General features: G+C 24.7%; 2 protein-coding genes across 5 annotated transcripts; both read right to left on the bottom strand.

Annotated features, from left to right (window-relative positions):
* Nucleotides 1-938: 938 nt before the first annotated feature.
* Nrx-IV (neurexin-4) lies at nt 939-18,084 on the bottom strand. 4 transcript variants are annotated; one of them, XM_015512390.2, is made up of 24 exons: nt 17,732-18,084; nt 17,426-17,518; nt 11,095-11,291; nt 9,251-9,392; nt 8,982-9,185; nt 8,754-8,920; nt 8,498-8,683; nt 8,271-8,432; nt 7,970-8,186; nt 7,781-7,872; nt 7,545-7,707; nt 7,350-7,475; nt 7,038-7,241; nt 6,800-6,955; nt 6,561-6,707; nt 6,318-6,488; nt 6,116-6,233; nt 5,933-6,033; nt 5,623-5,859; nt 5,325-5,504; nt 5,110-5,243; nt 4,828-5,038; nt 2,438-2,575; nt 939-2,354 (listed from the first exon to the last, which is right to left on the bottom strand). In XM_015512390.2, exons 1-24 carry the CDS (start codon nt 17,796-17,798, stop codon nt 2,164-2,166), a joined length of 3,804 nt encoding a protein of 1,267 aa, XP_015367876.1. In that variant the 5' UTR covers nt 17,799-18,084; the 3' UTR covers nt 939-2,163. The 4 variants fall into 4 exon arrangements, with proteins under 4 accessions (XP_015367876.1, XP_015367802.1, XP_015367951.1 ...); XM_015512316.2 differs by lacking the exon at nt 11,095-11,291 and adding an exon at nt 10,749-10,945; XM_015512465.2 differs by lacking the exon at nt 11,095-11,291 and having other exon boundaries at nt 17,732-17,779.
* On the bottom strand, nt 12,744-17,518 carry LOC149057589 (L-aminoadipate-semialdehyde dehydrogenase-phosphopantetheinyl transferase). Its single transcript, XM_089222382.1, has 2 exons — nt 17,426-17,518; nt 12,744-14,204 (listed from the first exon to the last, which is right to left on the bottom strand). Exon 2 carries the CDS (start codon nt 14,148-14,150, stop codon nt 13,302-13,304), a length of 849 nt encoding a protein of 282 aa, XP_089078508.1. The 5' UTR covers nt 14,151-14,204; nt 17,426-17,518; the 3' UTR covers nt 12,744-13,301.
* Nucleotides 18,085-18,175: the final 91 nt, after the last annotated feature.

Below are 18,175 nucleotides of genomic sequence, written 5' to 3'. Positions count from 1 at the left end.
GGTGTTCCAGTCTTACAGACACACAAACCTTACTATATGAAGGATATAGAAACTGTACTATAGATAATAGGCGTTAATGCTGTCACGTTGGATGATATTAATTAACTAAGTATTATATTGATTGTAAATTTATAATGGTTTCATGTTTAGACCAATAATTGCAACGCATAAAATAATATTAATATATTATGATCTATTTTGTAACAGTCAGTTTGGGAAGTACATGTTGGGTTGTATTTAAATTTAATATATAACTAAATAATATAATATAAAGTGAAAATGGAAAACATATTTGCCTCAATAATTATTAAAATATTTTATCATACAATATATTATATACTGGTAAGTATCTAACTAAAAGGTCTAAATATTATAACATAAACTCAATCAATAATGTACCTTCCTACTCTGTACAGAGAGATTATGAATGAAATTGAATCTTTAATAATATCAATTACAAAAGTTTTTGTTTTATTATTTTAAATTATAATGAATTATTTATTAATAGTCTTCTATTTATATTTCCAACTTAATGTTGCATTATAATTCTTTTATCATAAATAATTTTAAAAGTATTTACTTTTATTACTACTTAAATAATTTAAATTAACTATCAAATTATTTGTGTTTTTTTACCTATCAATAATTTATAAATATTCATAAATTCTAAATACATCATTTAAGCATTGTTATAAATTACAATAATATTTATGCTATTAAAAAAAATTAGAAAACATATAGATTGTAAATAGTTAATTCAACAGATAAAATAAATAATAGAAATTATAAACATATTTAAGTAAATTTATTACCTAAACATTAAAACTATTGAATAAATTAATTGTTACATTTTTTAATATTTTCGTTATTCAACCTTGAAGGATTCATAGATATTATGTTAGGATTAAATTATACATGTTGCTAAATAAAACTAACCCTTTCCTTAAATAATTGTATTTATTATAAAAATTTTATTCATATTACTGTAAAATAAATTATAAAATACAAATTTTTCAATAACTCTATAAAATATTTCTTAAACAATAATTATTATTTTCCATAAAATTGAATGAAAAAAATGTAAAACATAAAAAATACAAGAAGCAGATATCTATAAATTTGCAAAATAAGGGTGTATAGTTAATAAAACAAATAAATTAAGTTTAAAAGTGCAACTCAATACAATACAGCATACAAAGAATTATTTAAATAAAAATATCATTTGTTAAAATTTCGATAAAATATCACATTTAAAAAACTATATACTTAAATTAGTTTACGTAAAAACTATATATTTTTCTAACATTGTAATTTTTTTTAAACATAATTACATTAAAGAATACTACTTATAGTATGGACGGAACGTGTTAATAATATTGAGAATTAAGTATAAATATACCTTATAGGTAAGTTAATATGTTAAGGTGAAGATAATCAATTAAATTAAACAAATCAGACATTTATAGACAACCATTATAAATGCACAATGGCTTATAAAAATATAAATTAAAAATAATTTTACATCATTAATCTACATCAGACGATTTTATATTTATTTTTCATAAAATTCACCTTTAAAATTTAACAATTACCTTGAAGTATTATACTTAATAATCAACAATTATTTTTAAGACAGTCTGTATGTTAGCTTAAAAAAAAAAAATGAGATTCACAACTTAAAATCAACAATCATAAATGTCATAATCATAGGTAATAAAATAAAATGTTTACATTGCATACATAGCCTATAACATTATTATAAAATATTTATTTTAATTCAATGTTTAAAAGAGAATAATAGAATAAAATACTGATTATAATGGAAATGAAAATAAATCATGAAATGTGTGATCAATAAAATAATGGTAAGTTATAATTTAAAGTAGTAATAATAAAGTAAAAACAATAATATTTGTTTTAATTGCAATGTAAATCAAATTTACCAAACATACTTTAATTCAGTATAAAACATAGTATTAATAACCAAAAATAAAAATTGTTAATTTGTATCATTTGATTTGTTCTTTCATCAATAAAATAACTATAGTAAATAAAATATCAATGTTTTAAAAGGTTTAGAAAACGTATAAAAAATTGGCAAAATTCTTTAAAAATCAAATTTAAATAATTATTGCTGGATCAAAAAATAATAATGATAATAATTTAAATAAACCATTCTCGTTTTTTCTGTACTTGGTGTCCGGTAGTTGAATTTATGACAGCATCATCAGGATCTAATGCTATATCAGCACCTCGATCTTCTTGAGTAATGTAATCACCTTTATGACGAGCCACATATCGACCAACCAAAAATGCAAGTATTAGAATTGCTATCAAAATTATTGAAAATATTCCTAGAAAAAATATGTTTAAATGAATTATTGAACATTAATTAAATGATTAAATACATTTTATAAATAATAACATGAATATTTACCACCAATTAAAGCAGAGTTAGTTTCATTGTATGCAGCCTTTACTTTATTTTCATCTAATATAGGAGGGGGTCTAGTCTCGATTATAGGTGGTGGATGTGTAACAGGTTCAACGCCACAAAAATCTTCCTTTATTGTGGCTAGATTATTTATAAAAATTATTAGTTATGAATTTATGATTAATCTTATACAAATTCTAATAATATGTATAAATCGTACATCATCTAGTTAAAGGAGCACATAACACATAACAATTTTTTCTTCATATTATTATTTAATATTAAACTATTGAAGTTAAAACTAATAAAAATCATTTGATCAAAATTCAATGTCAAAAAAAATTAAGGATATTTTAGAGTATTTGATAAAGTTGCTTATTTTCTAAGGGTTAGTTTCTCATTATGATAGTACACAATGATTTACCTATCCAAAAATTTTATTTATGTTTTATCTACATAATCTAAATGTATGACTTTTTATTTACTAAGGTTAATATTGATGTATTGCAATACTTTTTAAATATTAAAAATACTATAAGAAATAATGACTAGTTATGCTCCGTGTTTTCAGAATTGCTGAAAAAAAATCCCTAACCCTAGGAAAAAAAATCCCCAACCCTAGGAAAAAAAATCCCCAGACCGCAATATTACTCACAACCTCTTGAAAATGGTTGAACATAAATTTTTAAACGTTAATTATTATCTATAATTAGCACATTATTAATATTTAAACTAGTCTTAAGTACACTCGGACATCTTAAAAAACTAAATTTAGAACACCGCCAACGTATAAAATTTGAGCACTCTTTTTGAAAATGATAAATAAATCCGATGTGCACAGGCTTAGGTTTTTTACCATCAATTTTAAAAATTTCCACCGTTTCCATAGCGTCGTCGTTCTGTACTTGTGTAGTGTGTGTTGTGTCCTAAATGTGTACTGAGGCCTATAATATGTGGTGCACTGAAAAACGTTGCTAATTTTTATTGTACAATACAATGTTTGAACATAATCATACCCGATACCCATTTATTTTAAGATAGAGAGTATCAAATATATGTTTGTGAGCCCATTACAGATAAGATAGGTAGTTGTAACCTTTTACCATATCTATGTCTTTTACCCTATAATATATAATATTATGAAAGGTAACCGGTAGGTATAAACTATACTGCACACAACAATCATATTAAATAACATTTGAAAATCTTATATCGTATAAATTATCGTCAAAATGTTACAAAAAACTTAATACTTTATTTCGGGGATTTAATTTTTACAGACTTATACCAACATAAAATTAGTTTATAAAATATTCTGCTTTGGAATATGAAATTAAAACTCAATGATGTTGTTCAAAAAAGTAAAAAACTTAAAATATTATAAGGATAAAAAATATTTAAAATTATAATTTTTTAATAAAAACTTTGCTTTTCTAACAACTATATTAATTTATTGAATGATAAAATATAATATAATACACGTTTTTGTAATTCAGTATTAATAATGTGGTAATTATAGATATAATATATTAATGTTTAAAAAATATTTGTGAACGAGGTTGTGAGTAATACTGTAGTCTGGGGATTTTTTTTTCCGATTACCGTGTTTTCATGATAACTTTATATTTCTTATCACTGATAAGTAATCATTGTAATTACAAAGCAAAAAAACTGATTTAATTACTTCAAAAACCTAAAACACTATAAAAAAATTATTGTTACACTGACATCATCTTTATTCTTTGATGCAGAAAAAAAACATATATAAGAAAAATTTAACTAAAAAGGCAAGTAAATTATTTTGTGAAGCAAGCATCTTTTTCTAAATTCTTTATTAACTTTCATTATAATGCAAGTAAAAACAATGTTAAACCTATATTATTATTTTAAAACTTACCACTCTTTCAAATTAAAATATTTTTATTTTTTTTTGTGTGTGTGTTTAGTGCTCTTATAAGAAGATGCCAGGATACGTTTGTTTTCTTTTTCTGAGCCAAATGCAAGACACCAAATTTACAATTAAAATGTATCTGTATCTATATGTTAGCTATTTTATAATATTTTAATTTTTAAGCAAGCATGCATGTAAATTATGACAATTTTAAAATGTTTACATGTTGTATAAGAATAATTAAAATATCATAACATAGGGACATAAGTAATGTTCTGACTTTAAAGTGTGATAATAGGTGAATTAACTCTAATATAATAAAAGCAATGATACAGGTTCTACTTAACATAAATTTGCTATGTTGCATGTGGAACAGAGAAACAAATAAATGGTGCACTGATATCCTTTTAAAATTAAGTCAAATTGTTTTGTTTATTTCATGTATAATTTTATTTAATAATCATATTCCTGTATTGTGTATTATTGAATTGTGTTTTCTTACTATTCATTCCACTGATATTTGGAGGTCCATCTTGTTGGAATAACAATTTCAGAGGATAAATATCATCAAACTCTACACGTGATATACAACCAACAAAACCTTCAGTCATAGATGTATTACGGCCAATGTACATGTATTGAATATTGTTAAATTGTGCATCAGTAGATTCTTTGATGTCAAAATGAAATTCTTTAGGATCTGATCCATCAACCTATTAAAAAAAAATGCATTATTAAAGATTAATAGAATAATAATTGAACTACAAAATATGGTTTAAAATACCTCCATGATAAGAGTAGAGCCAGCATTTTTTCTTTTAATTCTAAGATCGTGGTATTGTCCAAGACCAAAATGCTGATCTGGAAATATTAATTCTTGACGTTCAAATCCAAAATCAAATACAACCCGTAAATGACCTGTCAACAAAAATTTTTTTTTTTAAATTTGAATTTTTTAATTCTTAATAATTATTAAATAAAACAAAATTTAATACTAACCGCTATTAGAAACCATAATTGTCATGTATTCTTTTGAAATATTTGAAAAAAGTCCAAGTAGGAACCCTTTTGGATTAGTAGTTGTAAAACCTACTCTAATGTTTTCAGATATTGTTGATCTCCATATTCCTTCAAAATCATACCTTATCATTGAATTGGCTTTAAGATTCACACCAATTTCTAAAAATAATGCATTTGTATTGAAAATCAGTAAAAAACATTATATCATAAGTCATAAACATAATACTTATTTCATACAAAATGTAATTATGAAAAAAGATTTGAAAATTTGATTTACCATCTGCACAAATTGGTCCTTTAAATGCAGTCCATCGACAATCACAAGTGTAACCATCATATTTTTCAAAACATGTTCCATTATTAAGACAAGGACTACTATCACATTTACCAATACATCCAGGAGAAATACCATACAACCCCTTTTCAGCATATGATTTTAAGTCTACAAGTTGTCCATTTAACATAAATGCTCTTATGCAACCAATGAAACCATTTTGTTCATCCGATGATGCACCTAAAACAACAATGGGTATATTTGATAAATCATAGACTTATGAGAAATAAATAATAAGTTAATAACTATATACCAATCACTAATTCAGACGTCAAGTGTATTGCACGCACAGGACCAGGAGGTTCCCTTACTGACTGTTTTATGGCTCCATTTACAATAATTCTACTTTCTTTTCTGCATTTAAGTACAATTTATTATTTAATATTTATAATTCAATATTTCATTTATTAACATTATTTTTAAATTAAAAATTAACCTATTTCTTTCTAAAACAACTGAATGCCATCTATCATCATTCAACTTGTCAGAAGTTTCCACACGTACGTTTAAAGGTCCACTGCCAGCTTGGTAACTAAATTGTAAAGAGTGACCACCTAACAACCAAAGTAGCAATGAATGTTTATGCTTGATAATAATTATTAATTTGTATAAAAGTTAAAATATGATTATTTTATTACTTATAAGTGACAATTTTATATAATCTTTAGGTCCATGACTTTCAAAAATAATGGCATTTTCAATAGTTGTTTTAAACTCAAAATAAATGTCACCATTTTGTCCAAAGTCAAATGTTGGTAAACGAATTTGTGAATCAAGTTTGCGGAATGTAACAACATTGTTAAACAGCTCTATAAAATAATACATAAAACAAGAGATTTGTAAATACAAATGTTGTTTTTAAAAATTAAATAGAAATTTACCATCTCCTTCACACATTAACGGTCCAACTCTAAATCTTGCTTCTTTATCATCTAACGGGGTACCAGTATCTCCAAATCTAACTTGTTTTATTGGCAGATGCTCTTTTTCTCTTATATCACCACTGTCTGATTGCCAGCTATCAAGAGCTATACAAACATTTGAAAACATGGAAAATAATCATAGTTAATAACAATAAATATAAGTTAATGAGCAATTTACATCTTATTATAATATTTACCTGAATCACAATTGCACCATTTAGTAGAATCTTTGCAATTACCTATTATACCACATTGACATTTGTATGAACCAGGAATTGAACCACCCCAATAGTCCATTTTTTGATTATGCCTTGATACCCACCATCCAAATGGTCGAAAATCTAATCCATTTGCTGTTAATTGTAACATATTATTAATATTTTATAATAAAAAAATCATAATTCCTATTAGCTATTTATTATAAATGTATAATACCTGGAGAATTAAATAATCTAGATTGTTTACAGGAATAACTTAATGGCTGCCAACATGAATGAGATCTATTAATAAGTGCCTCAATTTGAAATAAATCAGCATCATAATTGAAATCTTGTTTAAAACTCCCAGGTTCTTGAAAACCATCAACAGTGGAACCACTTTCACTTTGATGTCTAATTGTTGTAACTATTCGTCCATCAGCTATACATTAGAATGTGTTAAAATAACTTTTTAATGTTTCATACACATTTGAAAAAATTATTATAATTTAGTATAATGTTACTACAACAATGAAAATAGTGTATTTACCATAATATTGGCATGTAACAGGAAACGGCTTTAATGGTCCACTTCCATCTACATCTATTTTTATATCAGAATTTTGTCCTACTGGATTAACATTCTTATAAGCCAGGCATGACAATGGATTCAATGCTAGTTAGTAATAAAATAATTAATTTTAAAAAACATAACTTTTTCAATTTTGTAAATTTAATTCCTTACGTGTTTGACATACAGCACCACTATATCCTGTATTTCCACAATCACAGAAAAATTCATCAGAATTTTGTTTACATGTTCCAGAATGTTTACACGGATTTGGATTACACCGATCACTCATTTGACAAGCATCAAACAATACTTCTTTATCACAACAATAACCTTCCTATAATCAAAATGTTATTTATGAATTAAAAATAATTATTTAAAGACATAAATGTAGTGTTATTAATATTTACTCCTAGTTTCCAATCGGTTGGTAACATATAATTTCCATCAATTGTAATTAAACGCATACATCCAACAAATCCAATTGTACCATAAATACCTCCTAAAACAGTACCAATTAAATTATTATCATAATTTTTAACTACAAAACTAAATATAGATACATTAAAAAATAAATAAAATAAAATAATTTAACTAACCGGCAATAAAATTATTTTGTCCAGTTAAGAAATCTAATTTTCTGATTGTCTGCATAGGCCTATTATCTACATTAAGCTCCAAAAAATTTTCTTTAAGAATCAAAATCACACTATGCCATTTGCCATCATTAAAACTTTCTTCATAGTTATCTAAAACTACACGTGTGTTGTCTTTGGTCATCAATTCTACTTTAATATGTTCATTTTCCAAGTATAACTAACAATCAAATAAAACATTGAATTTATTAGACTATAGAAAAATTATAAATTAAATTGTCCCATTGTTTTAAAGATAAATTACCTTGACGTATCCATTTATTAAAAATTTGTGATGGGCTAATAACCCACGTTCTTCATAAGTGCGGAATGACAATGATATATTAATTTTTTTCATTCCTTCATAACTTCTAATTCTTGCATAAGATGACCTTGATAAAAATGTAACGGGAACAATAGGAGATTCCTGATAAAAATACATTATTTGAGTGATTTAAAATTTAATTTTAGAATATAAAATAATAATCATACCAAACAAGTATATAATGTATTTATCTTTTGATATTTTTGCATTAACCAAGAGTCTCCAGAATTGTATGACTCTTTAACTAAATATATCATATTTGTTGAATTCATATATAAGTTTTCAATGCATCCAGTAAAATTTGTATTAATTAATAGACCTTCATTTAAATGTGGAACACCACCTATATATATCTATAAGTAATAAAATAATAAATATTTATATTTTGTTTACATATTATAATTAATACTTTAATTTGCATACTTCACGATTAAGATCAAGTCTTTCAAATTCTCCTTTTATTCGACCTTGAATTGTAACACGATCGACAGAAAACACAACATCAAGTCTATTTCTCATTATTATGACTTCATGCCAAATATTATCATCTAGTAAACTACCAACTGACAGACTAGTCATTAATTGAGATCCTAAAAAATAATAAATAATGATTTTAACCTCTACATTTTTTAAAATAATACCCAAACATACCCAAATTTATGTTTAAAATAAGTCGATTATCTTTCAACTGTAAAGCTAAATAATCTCCTTGTGATCCAATTCCATACAATAAAACTCCATCAGCAACATTTGTTTTAAATCTAAATCTAATTGATTCTCTATGGGCAGAAACAGGAGTATCTCTCAAGTTCCAACGTACTAATGAAGTTCCATTGAAATAAAGGCTATCCGATGCTAAAAAATCAAAGTTAATTTTTTTTTATAACTAATCATATATTAAATATAATATTGATATTTACAATATGGGCATCCATAAAGTTCTAATCTCAATGAAATTCTGTCTCTCCATCTAGTAGGGTTAATTCTAATCCATTGTGCAATAATGGGAACTTCAAATATATTTCTGGCAGAATCATCTCCATTAATATTACCTTTAAATAACTACAAAAAAAAAAAAAAAATGTTAATAATTTATTAATACATATAAAATAGTCATTTAAACTTTTATATTCAAACTAAGAGTCTATAAATACAAAATTATTAGTTTTAATTTGATTACATTATTTTTCATATTCCTAACTTCCTCAGTGTTAAATTAAAATTAAACAGAACCTCTGTAAAAGCTTTATAATTGCTATTATCATGTTACAAAACTAATAGCATTTTTATGTATTTTGTTTTAATAGCAATAACTAATATAATTCAATGCTCTATATTTTTTATCAGTTACCTACACATAACATAGCAAAATGGGGTTCAGCAGAACTAATTTTGTGCTTTTAATTTTAACATTATAGTGAATTAACCAATTGTCAAATTTATAATTAAATATTTTTGAATATTTGATTTTGTACAATATTTTAAATTTTTTATCAAATAAAAGGTTTTAATAATATAAAGATATGTTGGGTGTTGGTTGGTAATAGGAATCATAAAGTGCATTGGGATTTTTCGTGCAAGAAAGAGGAATTTAACATTTTTAAAAATGTATTTTTTTTTAATCAGTAAAGGCCATACTTCATGAATTATATTTTTGTTATTATTTGTTTAAATTATTGAATTGTAATAAGTGTTCAGTACAAAATAAAAAGTTAATTAGAATATGAGGGGATTATAACTCTAATTTCTTAAAGCTGTAACTCATAACCATCAGCTAATAACGCAATACTACTTGTACATTTTTGGCTATAACTATCTGGTTTAGGTATATTAATTGATAATTAATATAAAAAGGATGATTAATAATTATTGTATGGTAACAAATATCAAATAAATATTAAACAATACTAAACAATAGGTAATAATGTTGTAATAAAATTGTGCTGGCGACTTAAAGCCTATAAAGAAATTATTGAAGATAACCCATTTTTAAATTACTCAATTACTAATTAATTAATCTTCAATTAATACTAGTTTTAGAAATACCCACAGTCAATTGTTATCAATAAAAATTATATTAATAACCTTTTTTTTTTTTATTGTAAAACACAAGTTACTAATGTGATTATTGATAAATTATGTTCAATGTAAAACTATTGAATTCTCAACACTTTTAATAATAATTAAAAATTTATAAAAATATCTCAATAAAATAGAAAAATAAAGTACTACAATATAATACAATTAATAAAACCAAGCAATATTTGAAAAGCAAACAAAACAACCAACAATTTTCAACAATGAAAATCATTCAATACTCAATAAGAGAAAACAACCACTAGCGAATAACATAATATTATAAATTTATAACACTACTGAGTTTAAAAATAACACTCGAGGCAATCATAAAACTCAAACCTCAATATTGCCATGCGAGTCTTCAAAATTTTTCCAGCCCTTCCCATTATCAGAGTATTGTATACAATATTCCTCAATAAATTCTAAAGAGGAAGACCGGCCTTGAGTAGAAATAGAGCATATTTTCACTCTATTTAAAAATTCAATAGTGAAGTATTGATCAAGAGAATCATATGCAGAAGTCCATGCCATGTATCCTAACAAAATTCTTAGATATCATTAAAAGTGCTTTATAATTAATATTCTATTAAACTATAAATTATAATTATCTTACATTCTTACCTTATTTGTAGATATTGAAAATGTTTTAAAACTAAAGGTAGCTATATAGTTAGTGTATAATTACCTTAGTATTCCCAGATGATTCTTTGTATTCAGCATAGTCTAGGCCATTTGAACCATAACTAATACCAAAGGTTTCTACATATTCTGAAGATTCAGCTCTACCTTGGGTCAATATTGATGTTACAGTCATGGTTTGGCCTAGGTCAATTATGAGATACTGAGCAAAATCAGAACTGTAAGCTGTCCATGCATTACGTCCTAGAGTACAACACAAGCAAACAAACACACAAAAATAAAACTTAACTATTTTATTTAAAAAAAGTGCATAAAATAAACTATTCTAAATTTTTAAATCACAGAGCTAAATGTGATTTGCTGAGTGTAAAATTTGCTATGTTACACACTTGGAAGATGGAGACAACAAGTGCAGGTATAATGTCCTCTTAAACATAATTTTCAATAATATAATATTTTTAGATTTTCATGGGCTAGAGACTTCATAATATGGAAGTTTTACTGTACCCATAAGGTAATTCTAATTTATTTTTAATCGTTTCTCAACCTTTCCACTGACTATTAATCAATAGTGAGTATTTTGATAAATATAGTGAGTACATATTAAAAATATTATGTTGTTATACTGAATAATTAGCCATGAGGCATTAATATGTAAAAAACCAAAAAGTTCAATTTTAAATATAAAGCTATTTAACTGTATATTTTTATGTTACAAAATACATTAAAATTGAGTATATTCTATATAATATTATAAATATAAATTAACAATTACGAAACTCTGTTTTGTTTCTAATATAATTATTTTGCCACTAAACTGATATATTAGTAATGTTATCACCATTTTTACACAATTTCTTGGAGAAAAAGTTAGTTATGGTGTGATTATTTTTTTTCTATTTTTTACTAGATACCATGAAGGCTAGTGATACAACTGTTCTATGTCTTTACTCTTTAAATTTTGCCCATGTAAAAAACTGGAAACAATGTATATATTCTTACCAATAATATGATAACATAATGACATTGCAACCACTGCATCGTAAAAAGTGAGCAAGTGGAAAGCCTGTAATTTGTTTTTATATAAATCTATTTTCAGGGATAAACAGAACCATGTATATACATGTATCTTAGATAAAATAATTGTATCTTTTTATCCCTTAAATTACAATAATTTTTCAATCTACATATGAAGAATTAAAAAAAAATAATTTTAATAAACAACACTTGATTTAACAAAAATATACTCGCAGTAGACTTTTGTTTTTGTTCTTATTATGTTTGAAAAATAGTAATAAAATATGAAAATTTATCAGGAATGATATTAAATGTAATATAAATATTTCAATTCGTAAGTTTATCATACTACTAAAAAATGTAACTAAAAAGTGTCCAATACATTTTTATAAATGATAACTAAAGAAATTAATAATTAATATTTTATTAGTAAATTTATAAAATAGTACAAATGTGTATTAAGTGAATATTATATGTTAATTTTAGATTTTAATTAAAATAGAAAATTATACCAGTTATAATTTTTTTTTGCAGGACTGTTTTATTTAAGGTATGCTCAAAAGTTTTATGTATCCATACACTATGCACACATAAATTGGAAGTTAAGTCTAGTTTAAGAATTTAAAGTGTGCTTTTTTAGGAAATGCATCAAGGACATAAAGAAATGAATACGCAATATTTAAGAATTGTTATGTGAATGTGATAATTTAATATTATATTCATACGTATATTTATACGTAAATATAGGTACAATACATCCAGGGTAATTTGATTATTATGATATTATTTCTACCAAAGTGTAATGAAAGAAACATTATATTATCATTTGTCAAGAATAAACATAATATGAATGCTACAAATAAAATAAACAAAATATATTTTCTTTATTGGTACCAGTCAATAACATTTCCTCCTTGGCAACTACTTGTACAAGGCACGCACAATCAAATAAACCCCTTTATTATACTTGTCAAGAAAACAAAATTATACAACCAATTGTTCATAAATATAATAACTATTACTACATAACATGCGATATTATGAAACAAATAAACTTTCTTATTCTTTTCCATATTATTTTAAAAATAACTACATGCTGAAATATCAATATTAACATTTTAGATTTGATAATTGAAAAAAACTACAAACATAAAACAATATGTAATCACACACATATATATACATTAGAATATACAAAAATAATTTATTTCAAAACATCCATAAATTAATTTATAATTATGGTTCTTCTTCTTTATTTAAGTATAATTTACAATAGTTTTCATCTTCTTCTGTAATCATTTCTGCATTACTTATTAGGTCTTGGAAAGTTATAAGCTTAAAATTAAGTGGCGTTATAGAACCTTTAATGCATACAGTTATTGTGTAATCATTATACAAATATTCATGAAAACTCCAATCCATCATTAGTTTACCATTAACAAATAATTCGGTATCAGTCAATATTAAATCTTTCTTCAATTCATTTTTTGGAACAAAACATATATTTTTTAGATCAATTGTTAACCCAGTGCCAGTTGCTTTTACATAACTTTCTTTCAAGCACCAAAATCGATAAAATGAATTAATTTTTGTTAAACCTGTTCCCTTATTAATATAAGCCCACTCATTTAAGTGAAAGTTTCTATGCATTAATCTAAAAAACTCATTTAAACTTTTTCCCCCTTTATAACAGTTTCTCATAATATCTATTCCTACACTAATATCTTCTTCACCAGCTAAAACAACAAAATTTCCATCATGTGATACATTAAATTTTAAGCTGGATCCTTCTATTATGGGTTTGTTATTTATATCTCTTTTTGTTTTTATTTGTGACCAGGGTAATCGAATGGCTTCTGATAAAAATTTTCTAATCATTAGTTGTCCTATAATTGAGCGCTTAGCGTCTCGTTTAAAAACAAATCGCCCAATCCTTTCTTTTTCTTCAAGTTGTATAGCACGAGAAGCTTTAGACCAATCATTTTCTGATGGAAACCAATTGCCACAATCAAATACCCAACGAACCCTGTTTGATGTTGTCATTGTGGAATTGTACTGTGCAAAATTCTTTAAAATGATGTGCATAAAAATTTATATTCTTTAAGACAGTTAAACAGCCACTATGATACATTTAAACACCTAAACAAAGGAAACAACCGAAGTCAATCACCAATATAAAAATAACTTTCATATATATTTAATCTAATAAATATTATTATTGTAATTTATTTAATACTTTAAAATGTCCATTAAATAAGTTTCTATTATTATTAATTGTATCTGTATGTATTATTATTATTATAGGTAATAGTTATTATGGTATTAATTTAGTTAATTAGTATGCTACATAAACAATCTAACAAGCACAATAATGAGCTATATAAAGAAGAAATTATACTTAGATATAAGATCATTTGCATCAAAAATTGCATGTTATTGACTGGTATTTTTAACTACATAACATCAAACTCTTATTTTGAAGAATGCTCAACAACAAAAATGAACATGACAACAAAACTAGAATAAATAGGTTTTTGAAATAAATATTTTTGAAGTATTAAAAATCATTGATTAGATACAAATAATAACTAAAAGCAGAACTCGACTTATCCAAAAATTATTAAGAGGATGTAAAACTCACAGTGATAATATCTAGTTTTGACAAATGTACAATAAAACAAATTTACAGTTTTGCGTTATTAATATTAGAACAAATTGACTTAAAATCAAAGTTAAAATTTAAAAGAATATTATCTAGGGTCACACTTCTCAACCTCTTTATATCTACTTATCATCTATAGAATTTTAAAATGTTTGTGTACCACTTGACTATACTAAGTTTTTTTTGCTTATTAGAAATGTATTAGACATGTATGTAATTTTATTTTATTAGGAACTGTAAAATTATGATAAAATATAAGCATTTAATGCATAAAAGAAACATTAAATTTGTACAGTATAAAAATTTGTTAACTTGGAGAGGATAGAACTTAGATCGTAAACAATGGATGGAGCCATGTCCCGATTTGATGAAGCACATATTAGCGACGAGTCGCGCATATATACTCATCGCATATTTATTAAAAACATTGCATCCTCCTTGGGAATTCATACTAAAAAATTCGTCATATCTCATATAAATATTAAATATACAAATCTATTATTCATCTATTATAACAAAATTAATATTATTTAAAAATCAGTAAGTAGTAATAACTAATATTCATGGACTAAGATATATCTTAGTCCATGCTAATATTGTATGTTCTGTGATAAATAATTAATAAAATAAATAACTATATTATTATTTTGAATATCCCGCGTTTTTATTTATAAAATAAACATGCGAAGAGTATACATGCACGCATGCGCAGATCGCTCATCTCATCTCGTCGCTAATATGTGCTTCAACCTGCTAACATGGGCAAGATAGGACATGGTTCCATCCATTGTATATGATCTAAGGGATAGAATCATGGGTCTGTGCGACCAGATAGCTTAGTGGTAAAGCAATCATACGGCAAGTGAGAGCCCTGGTTTGATTCCCGGTGTCTAGCGACTAGATTTTTTAGAAGTTACTAATAGTTATTATTTCTATCATTATTAATATCAAATAAGCAAAATAATATTTAATGTGAAAAATTATACATTCCACTTACGAACCTAACCAACCACACACTGTAAAATGCTAATATATAACGTTTCAAAAGTTATAAATACTGTTGTCTGTTAATGATTTTTTTTAATTATTAACAAGTTATGAGCATTTTGAAATTAAAATATTTTACATAGTAAACTCTGATTTAATATAATAAAAGTCTAAGTCTTAGACAATATTTATATTTTCAAATTTGATAATTGATCATTTCACATTAATACTAAAGATAATTTAAAATAGGTACTCGATTGATATTACAAGTTTGGTAGACAGATTTTGCACCCTCTTAAAATGTTAAAACATACTGGTGCTTCAATTCATAAATTCTTTTTGTTTGGAAAAAGTTTTTCAATAAATAGTTGAAAAAATGACATTTCTAAATAACTAATTTCCCTTCTCTTGAAGTATGTGATATAATTGTTTTTAATATATGAAATAAAATCATTGTAAAACCAAGAGCATATCATTTAGAATCTTAAATATGTTATAGGGCATAACATATAAGGTTATGATAAACCTAGAACATATACTAGCAAGTTTTAACAACCTTAATTTGTAGCTTCAAGAAAGTAATTTTTATATTGACATTTAGTGGTCGAAACTGTAATTAAATAAACTTCCTTTAAATTTAAGTTCAAAAAAAATTTGTTAATAGAAGATGTATATTATTGCTTATGTATTTATAATAATGATGCAAGGCCAGACTAATACTTTCGATTAAATTACTAAAATATAACCTACTAAAATTCTACAATAGCCAATGCATAATTATAGTGAAATATTCAAATATTATTAAAGAATGTAAGTAAATACATAGAACAGATGAATCAATAAACAGTAGTATGTAAATATCTATGTATATAAGTATATCGAGGGGTTTTAGTTATTAAAAAGGAAATTGTGTACACACCTAACATATAAACTAAGTATTATATACTTTATGGGTATAGAAAAAAATAATTTTATTTTCATTAAATTTTCTATAAACTATTACCAAAAATAAATACTAAAAATTAACTATGTAAATCTTAATTCAATTTTTAATACAATGTTTAAGTTGAAAACAATCTACCAATAATAATTGAATAACATAACTTGTCTACCTACGTGAAATTTAACATTTGTGTTAATTACAATGTAATACTAACAAATCTCTCTGAATACATAAAAAATATTAAAATTTGTATCCATAAAAAAATAAATAACATTAATTTAACTCAATATATGTTTATGATTTATTATATTTTAATAATAATAATTTCTAATACAAGAAAATTCAACGACAACACAAAATGAACAAATAATAAAATCTACTAGTGCTTTTTATACTGACATACAATGTTTAATACAAGTCAATTTTAAATATCAATGTTGCATAACTAAAAATGTCTTACCAAAAGTCAATGATGTAATAAAAAATCCAAGATAAACATTTTAATTTCTGGTATATCTATTTAATATACCTAGTAAATTATTAATTAATAAAATAATTTTTTTTCTACTTTATTCACGTCAAAATATAAAACATTTCAATACAATGTTATAAATTATAAATTCTTTTTTAATCTATAATGCAACTAGGTAACATATTATGAATGCAATGATATTTAGACCACACAATTGCAACATTCGCGACAAATTAATTTTAAATAGTAAAAAGTAATGTATAAATAAAATTAACAAAAATAAAATTTATGATTACCATTGAGTATAGCATTTTCTGGTCCTCTGTCTGGTAGCGAAGAAGTTGCCCTGAGTACGGCTTTTTCTAATAGTGGTTCGCCACAATCAGAATCTGTAACAATGCAAGTTAATTAAGCAATTAATTGTATAGTAGAATCCAAATACCAAAATAGATACCTTAATTAATTTTAAATAATAATCAGAAAAAAATTATTTAATGAAAATGTATACATTTTAAATAATCAACTCTTTCTGATATTAAAAAGTAAACATGAAATTCTAGTACAAGCTTAGTTTATTAACCATAAAAATAGTTATTACTTACCAGTTTTAACATTAGAGCATAAACCAACAGCAATAGCTATTAAAATAAAATTTAAAACCTCACTCATCTTTAACAAAACGGTAAAAATCACGAATATAATCTAATCCACATATTTTATACAGATTTTGAATGAGAAATATACGGTAAAACTTCTGATCAAAACTAGAAACTAAATGGATGGAATAATTGGAACAATGGAAGTTCTAACGTTCAGTCATGAACTTGCACAGTCCAAAGTGCTGAGTGTTGAAGGCAAGAAGGCTTGAACTGCTTGAAGCGCTTGTTAGTTGTTATGTACTTTGTAATTTACTTTTTGATTAAGGAATTCCGTTTTGATGGTAACAAGTAACAACCAACATGGTTTGGGTGGATCGACAATGGCACGCCCTATGACTAAATGAATCATAACAACGATAGCGCTATCTTGTAACGATTATACGACAA

The sequence above is a fragment of the Diuraphis noxia genome, unplaced genomic scaffold (genome assembly GCF_037042655.1).
Source record: "Diuraphis noxia isolate RWA-SAM2 unplaced genomic scaffold, SU_Dnox_SAM2 contig0003, whole genome shotgun sequence".
Classification (NCBI taxonomy): domain Eukaryota; kingdom Metazoa; phylum Arthropoda; class Insecta; order Hemiptera; family Aphididae; genus Diuraphis; species Diuraphis noxia.
This window is presented reverse-complemented; position numbering and strand designations above follow the sequence as displayed.